Source organism: Cicer arietinum, chromosome 8 (genome assembly GCF_000331145.2).
Source record: "Cicer arietinum cultivar CDC Frontier isolate Library 1 chromosome 8, Cicar.CDCFrontier_v2.0, whole genome shotgun sequence".
Classification (NCBI taxonomy): Eukaryota; Viridiplantae; Streptophyta; class Magnoliopsida; order Fabales; family Fabaceae; genus Cicer; species Cicer arietinum.
In genome coordinates this window covers 13247196-13263890 of record NC_021167.2, presented here as the reverse complement: position 1 = coordinate 13263890, position 16695 = coordinate 13247196, and the positions used below count along the sequence as shown (strand labels likewise).

At 34.7% G+C, this 16695-nt stretch overlaps 2 protein-coding genes across 2 annotated transcripts; one reads left to right on the top strand and one right to left on the bottom strand.

The window, feature by feature from the left end:
• The first annotated feature begins 738 nt into the window (after window positions 1–738).
• LOC140919068 (uncharacterized) lies at window positions 739–6915 on the top strand. The gene is made up of 5 exons (XM_073364582.1): window positions 739–795; window positions 3313–3429; window positions 3517–3843; window positions 3940–4161; window positions 6868–6915. The coding sequence occupies exons 1-5, from the start codon at window positions 739–741 to the stop codon at window positions 6913–6915; spliced, it is 771 nt and encodes a 256-aa protein (XP_073220683.1).
• A 142-nt stretch (window positions 6916–7057) lies between these two features.
• On the bottom strand, window positions 7058–7743 carry LOC140919067 (secreted RxLR effector protein 161-like). The gene is made up of 2 exons (XM_073364581.1): window positions 7557–7743; window positions 7058–7380 (listed from the first exon to the last, which is right to left on the bottom strand). Exons 1-2 carry the CDS (start codon window positions 7741–7743, stop codon window positions 7058–7060), a joined length of 510 nt encoding a protein of 169 aa, XP_073220682.1.
• Between the last annotated feature and the right edge of the window lie 8952 nt (window positions 7744–16695).

Below are 16695 nucleotides of genomic sequence, written 5' to 3'. Positions count from 1 at the left end.
TCAAGTGCAAAAGACAAAAACCCAATATATGCAAATCTATCATATTTTGGGGTTATCGAGCGCATATGGGAGTTAGACTACACAATGTTTCGTGTTCCCATATTTGGTTGCAAGTGGGTCGATAATAATAATGGCGTTCGGATTGATGAGTCAGGATTCTTGCTTGTCGATTTTAATAGGGTGGGATACAAAGACGAGCCTTTTATTTTAGCGTCGCAAGCTCAACAAGTGTTTTATGTCACTGATCCTTCTAATGATAAATGGTCTGTTGTCCTATCGACCAATAAAATAAGTGATGATAACAATAATGATGAAGATGTTGGTAATGATCTTTTATTTGCAACATCACAACAACCACATGAAATTGATTCAACTGATGATGGTTTATATCTTAGAGATGATCATGATGAGGGAATTTGGATTAATCCATCGTTTCGTATTGTAAATGGACAAACAAATGTGAATGTCACCAGGAAAAGAAGAAGGGCATCTTAATGTATATGTTTAATTGTTTTATATAAGCTATGCATGTAATCTGAATTATTGTGATAAATATGAATATAATCTGAATTATTGTGATAAATATGAATATAATCTGAATTATTGTGATAAATATGCATGTAATTTGAATTGAGTGTTTTATACTAATATGGCAGAATAGCAAATTAAGTCACTTATATAATTTGAATGGTTTATATCCCAATTAGTAAGGCAAATGGTTTACACTAATATTCTAATATGGCGTGCATATCACAATTAATTGAGTGTTATAACATCTCACAGTTTGCTACTAATGTCACTTATATAATGTAAATTAAGTGCCAATTCGTTTGGAATAAATGTCTGAGTTACAGTCATCCAAAATTAAACCCAAATAAAACCAACACAAAAGCCTTTTACAGCGCTTTTTATAAAAAGCACTGTAAACGACCCTTTGGAAAATAAGTAAAAAAGACATTTTACAGCGCTTATTTGACAAAGCGCTGTAAACAAGCTTTAAAAATAATCTTCATCAGACACCTAACATGACTATCTCTAACAGGAATTTCTTCAAACACCTTGTACGCATCATGGGAATCCCCAAAAACACATTGTTAACAAAAACATCAGACTCAAACCCATTTTTCGCAACATGGCAATGATCCTGGATACCTTGAAAAGACATATTTGGACAACCATTAAAAGGAGCACATGTACGAACTTCTCGAACATAAGGAACACAGTTTCGATTTAAGAAGGAAAGAGAATGTAAAGAGATAAAAAGAGTGTTGATGTTTGTGAAGAAGATGCATAAAAGGAGAAGAGATTTTGGTGGTGACCAGTTATATGGGTTTTGCATGTTGAGCTTGTTTAAAAAATAACATAACATAACAAAACACAAAAACAAGGCTTTAAAAAAAACAAGGAGGTCTGTTACAGCGCTTTTACACATAAGCGCTGTAAAAGAGCCTTTTAAAATTATCATAAAGAGACATTTTAGAGCGCTTATGTGTAAAAGCGTTGTAAAAGGCTTTAAAAAACATTCATATAACATAATAATACACGGAGGTCTTTTACAGCGCTTTTACACATAAGCGCTGTAAAAGAGCCTTTTAAAATTAACATAAAGAGACATTTTAGAGCGCTTATGTGTAAAAGCGCTGTAAAAGGCTTTAAAAAACATTTATATAACATAATAACACACGGAGGTCTTTTACAGCGCTTTTACACATAAGCGCTGTAAAAGAGCCTTTTAAAAATTTAAATAAAGACGCCTTTTAGAGCGCTTTGCAAAAGAAGCGCTGTAAAAGGCTTATAAAAAGCGCTGTAAAAGGGTTACGTATATATAACAGTTACCTCTTCAGTTTCCTCTTCATTACGTAAACTTCACTATCATCTCAACCTTCATCGTTCTTCTCTTCTTTTGCAAACCCTATCATCCCGTCCATTATGAACCTTATTTCCACGATCATCTCCTTCATTTCGAACCTTATTTCCATCCAAGATCATCTCTCCCATTTCACACAATATATTTTTATTGAAATACGTAACCCTCATTACGTATTTCTTCATAATACCGTATTTCTGTGAACCATATTTTTGTGAACTTTCTGCGTTCCCTCTTTTCTTTACATTTCATCTTTCTTTGAACCATTATTCAGGTATTGATGTTATAAATTTTTTTTAATCATTAAAATGCATGTTGAGCTTTTTTAAGATATACTTATACATGTTGAGGTTTTTATAATAAATTTTTTGTAATCATTAAAATGCATGTTGAGCTTTTTTAAGATATACTGATACATGTTGAGTTTGTTTATAATAATGCATGATCCATGTTGAGCTTGTTGATGTTATACTAAAGTGCATGTTGAACTTGTTGTAGTTAAATGGATACAAACAAAGATATAGAAGTTCAAAATGAAGAAGTTGGCACCTCCAAGACTTATGAAAAAGAAGTCAAACGTGGTGCAACTATAATGCAAAAGGTGATTAAAGCAAGGAGTAGTGATATTAAATTTGAGGTATACTATACTTTGTTTGCCTGTGTGATTTTTATCTTTTTTTAGGGTTTAGGGCATGTAATTACTATATGAGTTTATTAGGTTGGCTGGAACGAGAGTGGTCAGCCAGTTGACCCCAACAACTCCATGTTTGTAAGCTATATTGGGGCTGTTGTTCGTCAAAATGTCCCAATTACAATAGACAACTAGAGAGATAAGGCGTTGAAGGATGTCAAAGATATTATATGGAATGACATTCAAGTAAATTTTTTGATCTAATCTTTTGTCATTTATAATTTTTTTTTCTGTAAAATACATTACTTATAATTGTTTTCATTGCAGACAACTTTTGTTTTTGATGAGGAACGAAAGTCATATGTTTTGAGAGTTGCTGGGAAGATCCATCGTGGATTTAGATCCCATCTCTCAAATTTCTATCTAAAAGATAGAGAAGGAAACACAAATGTTGAACCTCCAAAAATATATCAACATTATATATCAGGAGTGCATTTGTTTCCAAACGTTCTGACCCGGCGTTTGTCGTAAGTTATTAATTTATTAGCATTTGTGTTTTATTATTCATATTCGTAGCGTATTTTAACTTTTTACACAATTGCTATTTTTTTTTTATATAGAATATTAGTACGGCAAATCGCGAACGGGCAAGCAACCCAAAACACCCATACAAGAAATCACGTATGGGATATGCACGCCTTGAACAACAACTTGTAAGTAATTAAACATCACTTTTATATAATGAAGTAATTTGTATTATAAACTATAGTGTGTAACTAATTTGTATTATTTTGTTTATGATTTTAACGAATAGAGAAAAGACACCCAAGCCGATCAACCCTTGGGTCGTCATATCTTATGGAAGGAAGCGCGTGTTAACAAAGAAGGAGTGGTTGATAATGAAAATGTCAAAAAAGTTGTAGAACTTTGTGTAAGTATATTATCACTTTAATATTTTTTAATATTGTATTTTAAAAATGCTATTGAACTTATCTTTTTAATGTTACATGTATTTTAGGAAATTATTGAACAAAGTTCTGAAACTCAAGAGGGCAACAAGGATACGTGCAGGGACATTCTTGGGAAAGTGTTTAATGTCCCTGAGTATTCCGGTCGAGTGAGGGGGAAAGGATTTGGCGTAACTCCCAAAAGCTTTTTTCCTCAAGAGAAGCGCCAAAAACCTTCCAACGAGGAAGTATTAGAGAAGCTCAGAATCCTATCGGAGCAAGTGGCACTCTTGGTGAATACGAATAAAGACAAGCAACTTCCGGTTCAGCTCCAACCTGAAATACAAATGGAGAGTGAAACCGGGAGTTGCAACGTCGGTTTGAAGAGTATTCCCGAGGTAATTAATTACTTACTACTTACTTGCTTATGTAATTACTTATGTATTAAACAAACTTATATATTAACTGTACTTATGTTTTAACTATTGATGTAGGGTGTCACCACATGTGTCCTATACTTATCCTCGCCGACTCAACGGAAGGTGGGAAAAGGAATATTGCACAATACTTCGGGAGAAGTATTGCACAATATTCCGATCCCCGCGGGCCATGTCAAAGTATCGCCTACGGTTGCTTTCGAACCAACTGCACCGTTGCCCATACCGGACAACGATGGAGATATGAAGTTCTTAAGCGACGCTATTGGCAGTTACGTGGCATGGCCCACACACCTTGTTGTTTTTTTAAAAAGCGTTGTCTTTTATCTTTGTGCCCAAAATTATTTTTGATCCAAAATCACTTCACAATCAGTGCACACAACAATAAAATATATTCAAATACCATAAGCAGTTCACACAATCAGTAGAACATAAATCAGAACTCTGTAACTTTTTTAACATATATGTAACTCTGTAATTTACAACCTAAGTAACTACATTCAGATACATATATACAACCTAATTTACAACCTAATTACCTACATTCAGATACGTATATATATATAACCTAATTTACAACCTAAACTACATTCAGATCCATATGCATGTTCATATATTGTGTCCTATGATCATTTACATATAATAACTAACAGAATATACATTATATGCACTAGCTACCATATAATATTCAGATCCCTTGCCCAGCAGCAAGCTATTTCCCAGAAAATCAAATAATTTTCATGTCAAGCACGTACTGACACCATTCTTCCTTTAATTCCATCAGATCTTCCTCAGAATATGATGGACTGGAATTGGCAAAGTACTGCAATATAAAAATTGAACATATTATATTAAGTTAGTATCAAATATATAGATAATTTATATATGAAAATCATATAATGCAAATACCGTACCGTTTCTGGGATAATAGTTTTATTCTTCTCAACAATCTCCTTCATGAATCTCAATATGTAGTACCCACAGTCGATGTTATTTGTTTGACGAGGGCACTTTATTGAGATCCATGTAATGTTATTAGACTTCTGCTTCGACACTTTAGCACCTCTTTGAGCTCGATAAACTTTTAAGGCACTATCGAATGAATAAATGTGATTATTAGAGCATGAATATTTATATATATATATATATATATAAATATTCATGCTCTAATAATCACATTTATTCATTCGATAGTGCCTTAAAAGTTTATCGAGCTCAAAGAGGTGCTAAAGTGTCGAAGCAGAAGTCTAATAACATTACATGGATCTCAATAAAGTGCCCTCGTCAAACAAATAACATCGACTGTGGGTACTACGTATTGAGATTCATGAAGGAGATTGTTGAGAAGAATAAAACTATTATCCCAGAAACGGTACGGTATTTGCATTATATGATTTTCATATATAAATTATCTATATATTTGATACTAACTTAATATAATATGTTCAATTTTTATATTGCAGTACTTTGCCAATTCCAGTCCATCATATTCTGAGGAAGATCTGATGGAATTAAAGGAAGAATGGTGTCAGTACGTGCTTGACATGAAAATTATTTGATTTTCTGGGAAATAGCTTGTGCTGGGCAAGGGATCTGAATATTATATGGTAGCTAGTGCATATAATGTATATTCTGTTAGTTATTATATGTAAATGATCATAGGACACAATATATGCATATAATGGATCTGTTAGTTATTATATAATGGATCTGAATGTAGGTAATTAGGTTGTAAATTAGGTTGTATATATGTATCTGAATGTAGTTACTTAGGTTGTAAATTACAGAGTTACAGAGTTACATATATGTTAATAAAGTTACAGAGTTCTGATTTCTGTTCTACTGATTGTGTGAACTGCCTATGGTATTTGAATATATTTTGTTGTTGTGTGCACTGATTGTGAAGTGATTTTGGATCAAAATAATTTTGAATACAAAGATAAAAGACAGCGCTTTTTTAAAAAAATGCCATAAAAAGCTAAAAAGCGCTTTTCATTTCAAATAATTAATTTACAGCGTTTAAAAAAAAAACACACATTTTACAACGCTTTTTTTAAAAAGCGCTGTAAAATATTGTTGTAAAGCGCTTTAATGGTGCACATTTTACAGCGCTTTCGTGAGAAAGCGCTGTAAAATGTACAACAAAAGCGCTGTAAAATGCACACTCATAATATGAAGAGAAAGAGCTGTAAAATGCCCACCCATAATTTTCATATTATGGGTCTGCATTTTACAGCGCTTGTGTTAAAAAGCTCTCTAAAAGCAGACCCATAACTCATATAATGGGGTGCATATGACAACGGTTTTTTTGAAGAAGCGCTGTAACATGTGCATAACAAGCGCGCGTTATATTTACATGTTTTATAGCGCTTTTTTAAAAGCGCTGTTGTATCATTTACAGCGCTCGATTCTACAGCGCTTATTTTTTTGAAAAAGCGCTGTAAATGGCTTAAAAAAAAGCGCTGTAAAATGCATTTTTTCGCGTAGTGTCTATAGATAAGATGGTATAATTATCACTAGAAATTCACACATAACAATGAAATTTTAAATTCGAACTTAAAACATAATATTCAACTTAACCTAACAATTTCAATTGTTTAAAAATTTAACAAGCATTTAAGATCAATGTGGTAGTTTTTGTTGGAATCAGTAACTGTGATAAACACAGTTCATGCGCAGCAAAATAGAAAAAGGCAAAGGAAGAAAAGATTGAGATAAAATCCTGATATTCATTCATGCTACAAAGCTGTTATTTTATATGAGTTACAAAATGCTTGTGAAGCAAGTTATCCATAACAATAACTAACTAACTAACTAATTTGTAACTAACTCTCAATTAGTAGCATAACAGTTTATGAATTAAATTTCAACACTTCCCCTTAATTCATAGCTGTTGAACACTTATAACACCAAGCTTCTTTCTCAAAAACTCAAATAGGTCACGTTTTAGAGCCTTTGTAAAACCATCTGCTAATTGCATTTCAGTTGGGCAATATTGTGCTTCAATCATTCCATTGTTCACCTGCTCCCTAATGAAATGGAACCTTGTATCGATATGTTTACTTATGCCATGTGAGATCGGGTTCTTCGCAAGGCTAAAGGTTGACTTGTTATTAATTCTGAGTATTAGAGGCTTCATCACTTCACACCTCAGTTCCTTCATTACTGCATCCAGTCATACTGCTTGACAGGTTGCAAGTGTTCCTGCAATATATTCTGCCTCACACGATGATAGTGCAGTCACTGGTTGCTTCTTCGTACACCATGATATGGCTGCTTCATTGAACTTAAAGACATAGCCAGATGTACTCCTTATATATGTGATGTCTCCACACCAATCACTATCTGAGTATCCAATGAGTTCACTTATTTCACCTTTGCTTCCATTCGGGAACAGTAAACTAAACTCCTTTGTGCCTTTTATATACCTAAGTATCCTTTTAGCAGCTATCAAGTGAGTCTTCCTTGGATCATGCATGAATCTGCTAATCACGCTTACTGAGTAGCAGATGTCAGGTCGGCTATCGCATAGATACCTCAGTGAGCCAACCATTTGTCTGAATGTGTTGGATCAATTCTTTCTTCCTTATTGCACTCATCCATTTTTGAGTTTGTTTCTGATGGATTTGAAATTGAATTGCAGCTATTCATTTCAAATTTCTCAAGCAGCTCACCTATATACTTTTGCTGATGCATAACCATTTCTGTTTTCATCTTCAGAAATTCCATGCCTAAGAAGAATGAAAGCTCACCTAGATCAGTCATTTCAAATTCAGATTTCAGCTTGTTTTTCACCTTTTCAATCTCTGATGTTTTGCTTCCAGTAATGAGCAAATCAACCTCATATAGGCAGATTATCATAGTTTCTTCTTCACTTGAATTGTGCACATATACTCCAAACTCTGCTAAACATTTTTTAAGCCTATTTGAATCAAAAATTGATCAATCCTCTTGTTCTAGGCTCTAGGGGCCTGCTTCAAGCCATACAAAGCCTTGTGGAGTCTATATACCATATTTTCTTTTCCTTGTATTTCAAAACCAAGAGGTTGTGACACAAACACGACCTCTTTAAGTGGTCCATTTAGAATGGCTGATTTTACATCTAAGTGATAGAGTGACCACCTTCTCTTGCAAGCTAGAGCTACTACTAGTATTACAGTTTCAAGCCTTGCAACTGGAGCAAACACTTCATTGTAATCAATACCATGTTTTTGTAAGAAACCTCTGGCCACCAACTTGGCCTTGTGCTTTGAAATTTTTCCATCAGGATTTAATTTCAGTTTGAAAACCCACTTCACATCAATTTTCTTTTTCTGATCTGGCAGATTTACTAGCTCCCAGGTGTGATTTTTCTCAATTGATTGGAGTTCTTCCATCATAGCTTTCTTCCATACCTCTATCTTCAGTGCCTCTTTATAATTGAGAGGTTCAGCATTTACTGCATTATCATAAATCAATTCACAATCATTAAGCCTACTTGGAGCTTGTCTGATTCTTTGAGGTCTCACAGTTGCTTCCACTTCTTCTAGTTCATCTACATCATTATTGTTTACTTCCGCATTATTTGATTCATCACTTGAGTCAGGATAAATGCAGCTTTGCTGATTTTCTCTGCTATATACTAGTTCCTCTTCCCATTTCCACTTCTCAGCCTCATTCACAATCACATCCCTACTGACATGTACCTTTTGAATTACAGGACTATACAGCTTATAGGCGCCTATAGGATGATAGCCTATAAGTATCATGATTTCACTCTTATCCTCCAGCTTGCTTCTCCTAACATCTGGTACATGTTTATAGCACAAGGAGCCAAAAACTTTGAAATGCTTCACACTAGGCTTTCTTCCACACCATGCTTCCTCTGGTACCTTCGAATTTAGCTTCTTTGTAGGACATTTATTCAGAATGTATGCAGCTGTAGTGACTGCTTCTCCCCAAAACTTGTGTGGTAAGTTTTTCTGCTTGATCATACTTCTTGCCATATTTAGTAGGGTCTTGTTCCTTCTCTCAGCAAGTCCATTATGCTGAAGTGTATATGGAGCTATCACTTCATGCGCAATGCCTTGATTGACACATAAATCTTCAAATTCTTTTGAGGTGTACTCTCCTCCACCATCAGTTCTCAAGATCTTAATGGATTTGTCACTTTCTTTTTCTATTAAGACTTTGAATTTCTTGAAAACCTCTAAAGCCTCACTCTTAACCTTAATTGTATGCAACCACATCATTCTTGTACATTCATCCACAAATGTAATAAAGTATTTGCTTCCCCCAAAGAAGATACTTCAAAAGAACCACATATATCAGAGTGAACTACTTGCAGTGCTACACTAGCTCTTTTAGATGCTTCAGAACCAAATGAGCATCTACTTTGCTTACTTTTCACACATACTTCACAAATGGCTTTCCTGTCATTCAGTTTTGGCAGGCCATACACCATTCCTTTAGCATTCAAATCACTAAGACTTCTAAAATTTAAGTGACCATACCTCTTGTGTCATAAGTCTTCAACATCTTCACTCCCTGCTGCAAATAGGCACATCATTCTTTCACTTGAGATGTTGTATATGTATGTTCTATTCTTTGACATGTTTGATTTGAGCACCAAGTTCTTCTTTCCATCAAACAACTTTAAGGCGTCACCATTCATAGTTACTGAGAATCCCTTCTCCACCAGTTGACCAATGCTCATGAGATTTCACTTCATCTCATGAACATACATTACATCTTCAATAATGATTCTTTTGCCACCATTGCTTCTGATTACTATGTTTCCACTGCCTTCAGCCACAAGGTTCCTATTGTCAGCCAGTTTGATGCTTGTTTTCTTGCTAGTATCAAAGCTTGTCAACCACTCTCTATGTGATGTCATGTGGTTTGAGCATCCAGAGTCAAGAAACCACTCTTCATTCTTAATCTTCTCATCACTGGTAGTAGCCATCATCAGCACTGTGCTGGAATCATCTCCATGAGCCAGATTTGCTTCTTCATCAATCTTTTGATCTTTCTTGAACCAACATTCATCAGCAAAGTGCCCATGCTTCTCACAATTGAAGCATTGCACCTTACTTTTGTCAAAATCCCTCCTCTTGTTCTGACTTCTGTCGAAACCTCCTCTTCTTGAAGATTCAGCTTTGTCTTCAATCTTATTCTTTCCATTGTTGGACCAATTTGCTTTGCTTTTTCCCTTCTTCTTGAAATCTTTCTGATTTCCCTCCTTCTTGGAAGTTTGAACTTAAAATGCTTGTTGAACTGATCTTTCATAACTTCTATCAAACACCAGCAGCTTATGTGCTTCCAGTGAATTTTGCAGCTCTTCGATTTTCATGGTTTTCACATCCTTTGCTTCTTGAATAGCTACAACTATGAAATCAAACTTTGGACTTACAGATCTCAACATGTTTTCTACTACCATCTGATTTGTAATGTTCTCCCCACACGTTATCATATGGTTGACTGTGGCTGTTAATTTTGAGAAGTAATCACTTACCTTTTGGTCTGCTTCCATCTGCATCATCTCATATTTTGTTTTATAGGGTTGTAGCTTCACTTGCTTCACCTTTCATCAACCAGTGTGATAGTTTTCTAAGATGTCCCATGCTTCTTTGGATCTTGTTGCGTTAGAAATCTTCTCAAAATGCTGATTGCCAACATTCTGTTGAATGTAGAACAAGGCTTTGTAGTCTTTCTTCTTGGCTTCCTTGAATGCAGTCCTCTGTGCATCAGTTGGATTCTCCACCAAATCCTCATAGCCATCCTGCACAATTTCACTTACTTCTTGTGCTCCAAATAAATATTTCATCAAGGCACTCCATCGAACCCAGTTCTTGCCATCAAGAACCAGAGTATTTAATTCAAAACCATTGCTATTCATCTTGCCTATCCAGAATTTATCACTCAGTGTTTCCCTTGATTGTTCCCCTCACTTTTCCACTCATGTTTCCCTTGATTGTTCCCAGCTCTAGATGCCAATTGTTGGAATCAGTAACTGTGATGTACACAGTTCAGGCGCAGCAAAACAGAAAAAGGCAGAGGAAGAAAAGATTGAGATAAAATTTTGATATTCATTCATTCTACAAAGTTGTTATTTTATGAGTTACAAAATGCTTGTGAAGCAAGTTATCCATAACAATAACTAACTAACTAATTTATAATTAACTCTCAATTTGTAGCATAATAGTTTATGAATTAAATTTCAGCAGTTTTAACTACGCTTACTATATTTGTTTTACCTTCATTATCTATATTATTCATTATCTATAATTTACGAATTTGTTTTAAGATCACGTGTTACCAACTTAGCCATCAAATTCATTATCTATCTTACCAATTTGTGTATCTTTTGGTAGGAAGCTATCGTATCAATATTCTTGTTCATCAAAAGAATTTATGAAGGATTTTATTGGCACCATTAGTTCAAGGGGACCAAGCTAAATTCAGCCATAAAATTTATTAGATGTGCAGTGGTTGCGCCAACATTAATTTGCATCATGTCGGTTTCCTTTGTTCTAGAAGCTACTGGCTCTCTGGACTTATATATTTTTATATATATTGTCCAAATTAAAGGAACTAATCATATTCTTTTTTTGGTAACCTAATCATATTCGTGCACACATGATGTTTTCACGATTCTTGACCATAAAATATTCTAATCCCGTTTAATATATTATTTTGTGGTAGGTATTAAATATAAATAAAATCTGATTAATTTTATTATTATTTAATATATTATTTTTAAAATATCATTGAATTAAATAAATTTGGAAATTAAATTAAATAAAAAGAAAGGTAGTTTGAGAAATGAATTTTTTTTTAATTATATCAAAAAAATTTAAATGATTTTAACTATTATTCACCATCGTTCAGATAAACTTGCATAATACAAGAAACATACACTTAATATGTGTGTAAAAAGTTAGCTTTGCTGATAGTTGAGACTAAAGTTAAAGTTTTGGTATGAATTTGAAGGATATCCTGGCTTTTGTGAATGAGCAATGGTATTATTCTAGAGTGGAGTCTGATCCAAATAATGGGACTCGAGCGTTAAATGGGCCTCAGTCCATTATCTCGCAAATCCACACACTCTAACAATGAACATCCACATGCATCTGTATAACAGTCAAGTATGTCTCCATGATCAAGTCCTCGTCGTTTGATCTGTTTCACACGATTACTCTAGAATCCCGCCGTGGATCTCACAATATGATAGAACTCATAGGAAAAGATACTAATAGAACTATAACTTGAGAGTTGGAATGAGAATTCTTTGAATGATGAATTGAGAATTGCTATTACAATAAGTGAAACCAAAGCAACTGCTCCACCAAGAGAAACTATTTCTTGAAGGTGCTTAAAAACACAAGAAATTGGAGTTTGAATTGTGTTTGTCGTTTCTGAAAGCTACTTCGATTTCTTTATAGAAATTGTTCTTTACCAAAATATTCAACTTACTTTTAAAAAGAGGTTTAGAAAGAGTAAGGTTGAATCATAAAGAATAACTAAATAGAAGAGGTAAATAAGACACAAATATTTTTACTAGTTCACAACAAACTGTTGCTACATCTAGTCATCCACTTACAAATAGATTTTACCTCAGTACAGTCGAGGACTTAATCTACTATTTCCATAAATAGGATACAAGTAATCTTTACTGTGTCTCTTCATGCTATGAGTATTTTTCTCTATCCTCTTCAGGATGTCGTTCTCAGAACATTCTTCAACTTTTTGGCATCCTATCGTTGAGGTTCATGAAAGTCATTGTACTATTTTAGGTACCACTTAGGGCTGATAGGGTTGTTGTCACTATGGGACTGATTAACATCACTTCTAGTTTGTGTATGATTTGACAAAGTTTATTTCTATTATTCTAACTTTCATTTAGAGGGTGTTACATTTCAAGTTTAATATCAATACAAGTGTGTGAAAACACTTTTACTTATTTGCATCAATTCTAATAACTCTATATTGAGAGGATATTTCGCTCATTTTTTCTTTTGATGTGTTCTTGGGTTTTACATATTTTATTTTTAACACATAGTCTTTTTCATTTTCTCTCTCTTGCTTTTTCAAGGACTGATTGAGTTCTTCATAAATATAGAAATGAAGTTTCCGTTGAGAATATTATCATTAGATGACGCGCAACATAAAGGCACTGCAAGCTCAGATCAGCAATAAGTCCAATCAAGATGGAGTAAAAAAACAAGAAGTGGATGGGCAAGTCAAGATGGCACCAGAAACAGGATCAAGATGAGGAGGCTAGAGGTTCAAGAAGTCAACAAAACAGTGATAATAAAAGCAAGAAACCATCTGGCAAGAAGTTTGACAAAAGGAGGGCCTAATGTTATAATTGTCAAAAATATGGGCATTTTGCAGAGGAGTGCAGATCCAAGAAACTACAAAGAGATGATAGTGAAGCTCAATTAGCCTAGACAGACAGTTCAGACTTAAATGAAGTGTCATTGATGGCTTCTACAAGCATGGAGGATGACTGTCCAAGATTGTGGTACCTTGACACAGGGTGCTCGAATCACATGACTGGCCATAAAGATTGGTTTGTAAGTATTGATGAGAAGGTGAAAAAGGAAATCAAATTTGCAGATAACAGCACAATAACAGCTGGAGGAGTTGGCAAGATCTTGATTCAAAGAAGGGATGGCAAACAATCTTTCATATGTGATGTGTTGTATGTGCCAAATATGAAGAACAATATGTTAAGCCTTGGACAATTACTAGAGAAGGGATACTCTATGAGTATGGAGAATGGACAAATGAAGATGTTTGATAGTGCGAAGAGGCTTATCTTGAAGGCACCATTGTCCAAGAACAGAACCTTCAAGATTGAAATCTAGATCAATGCAAATCAGTATCTTGCTGCAGAAGTCAGGAGGGAACACTAGCTATGGCACCAGAGGTTTGGACATCTGAATTTTAGAAGTCTTCAAATGTTGCAGAGTAGTGATATGGTGATAGGAATTGCAGAAATTTAAGTGCCAAAGGAGATACCTGAAGAATGTTGTCAAGCCAAGCAGCCTAGGAAATCATTCAAATCAAAATTACCAATTAGATCCTCAAGAACGATGAAGGTAATTTTTTATGATGTTTGTGGTACATTTGAAGAAATTTCAGTAGGAGCTAAGTGCTACTTTGTATCATTCATTGATGATTTTACAAAGAAAACATGGATACATCTAATCAAAAGAAAGAATGGAGGAGGAGAATATAATTCTCATGAATTTTATGATTTTTGTGAAAAAGAAGGGATATTGCATGAAATGTCTACACCATACACTCCCCAACATAATGGAACTGTTGATAGGAGAAATAGAACTATAGTGAACATGGCTAGGAGCATGTTAAAGGGGAAGAACATGCCTCGTAGATTCTGGGGGGAAAGAGATTGGGCACAAGGTCATCTGAAGAAGCTTGGACTGGAAGAAAGCTAGTTGTGAATCACTTGAGAGTGTTTGGCTCATTGTGCTTCAGGCATGTACCAGCTCAAAACGAGAGGAAGCTTAATGACAAGGCTGAACAAATGGTGTTGTTGGGTTATGATGCCACTGGGGCTTACAAGCTATATGATCCAAACAAGAACAAGGTGGTGATAAGAAGGGATGTACTAGTGGATGAATCAAGAGGTTGGGACTGGACAATGAATGCAGCCAACCCATGCATACCAACCAGACCAACTAGTAGTGCAGTAGCAATTGAACTGGTTGAGGACCAGCCTGCAGAGGTAGCAAATCAGCCAGCTTTTGAACCTGTGAGGAGATCTACAAGAGCTAGGCAGCCTTCAATCATATTGCAGCCATATGACATAACATCTGACTCAGCCAACAATGCAGATGGAGAATTAATTCATTTTGCCTTGCTTGCTGAATCAGAACCAATAAGTGATGAAGAAGCATTGACTGATCCTAGATGGATAGCAGCAATGGATGAGGAGCTCAAAGCCATAGAAAAGAATAAGACATCAGAGCTGATGACCCTGCTAGTGAACAAGAGACCAATTGATGTGAAATGAGTCTATAAACTGAAATTGAAACCTGATGGACAGGTTGCCAGGTACAAGGCCAGACTTGTAGCAAAATGATTTTTGCAAAAACATGGGTTTGACTATGGTGAGGTATTTGCCCCAGTAGCTAGAATTGAAACAATAAGGATGGTAGTATCAATGGCTAGCTACAAAGGTTGGTCTATGCGTCAGCTGGATGTTAAATAAGCCTTCCTCAATGGAACATTAGATGAAGAGGTGTCATATTTCCTTGGTATTGAATTTGAAACCAGGAAAAATTGAATTTTTATGCATCAAAGAAATTATGCAAGTGATGTATTAAAAATGTTTAAAATGCAAGATTGCAATGGAAGCAGCACCTCATCAGAATTAGGGCTGGTGTTGTCCAAAGAGGGCAATGATGAGTTGATTGATCATAGAACCTTCAAGCAAATTGTAGGATCCTTGAGTAATTGTGCAACACAAGGCCAAATATCTCATATAGTGTTGGGTTGATTAGTAGGTACATGGAGAAGCCTATGACATCACACTACATGGCAGCAAAAAGGATCTTGAGATACATAAAGGAGACCATTGAGCTTGGTCTGTTGTATTCCACAAAACTGAATGAAGAGGAAGTTGAACTTATTGGATTCATTGATGTTGATTGGTGTGGAGATATGGATGATAGAAAGAGTACCACGAGCTATGTATTTACCACCAATAACTCACAAATCTCATGGTGTTCAAAGAAGCAAAGCATAGTAGCATTGTCCACATGTGAAACTGAATATGTGGTGGCATCTATGGGAGCATGTCAAGTTATGTGGCTAGCAAAGTTAATGGTAGAACTGGGACTGAGAAGCAATGATGCAGTGAAGATGAAGATAGATAATAAATCAGCTATAGACCTAGCAAGACATCCAAGTGTTCATGGAAGAAGCAACCACATAGAAACGAGATTCCATTTCTTAAGGGATCAAGTAATGAAGGGCAAGATAAAGTTGGAACACTGCAATACAAATGATCAAAAGGCTGACATCTTAACCAAAGGCTTGAAGAGAGTGAAGTTCCAAGAGATGAGGATCAAACTTGGATTAACATCAAATTGAATCACTTTGAATTAGGGAGCATGTTAAATGTAATTCAAATTGATTTGTAATTAGTTAAGTAGAATATAGTTAGAATATAGTTAGAATATGGTTAGAAGTTGGTTAAGTTTGTTGAAACTAAATCAACTAAAAACAGTTTCTATAAAAGCCTTCAAAACATAGAACAATCTGGTAATGCTTGACCAGAACATTCTCCAAACTGTCCAAATTGATAATCAATCTCCGTTTTCTGACTTTCTGTTTTTCTTCTCTGTTCTTCTCAATTTCAATTCCTCTAAAATATACAACTTGTTCAACACTATTGAGTGTGATTAACTTACTTTTTGCTACTCATTTATTATTAGATGATGAGTCATTACAACAATAGTGTGTTTTAGCTTCAGCTTTTTAGTGTCAGCCACAACACATATGCTACTAGTATCCTCTTAGCATCCAACAAATGGAGACGTTACGCACATTTTCCAATAAATTTTCTTTACAAATAAATGTTCCCAATAAATTTTCTTTACAAATAAATGTAAAAAAATTAGTGGCGGCTTTAGTATGAGCTAAGAAGACACTAAATAATAAAAAAAAACAAATTAATTATATGTAGCGTTAGTTTTGTTGGACGTTGAACATTTTTTACTATTTTTATAGTAGTTAGATAGCGTATGTCTGGCGGATGCTAAATTTATGTATAAATTCAAGAGTAAGCATCTTTCAATA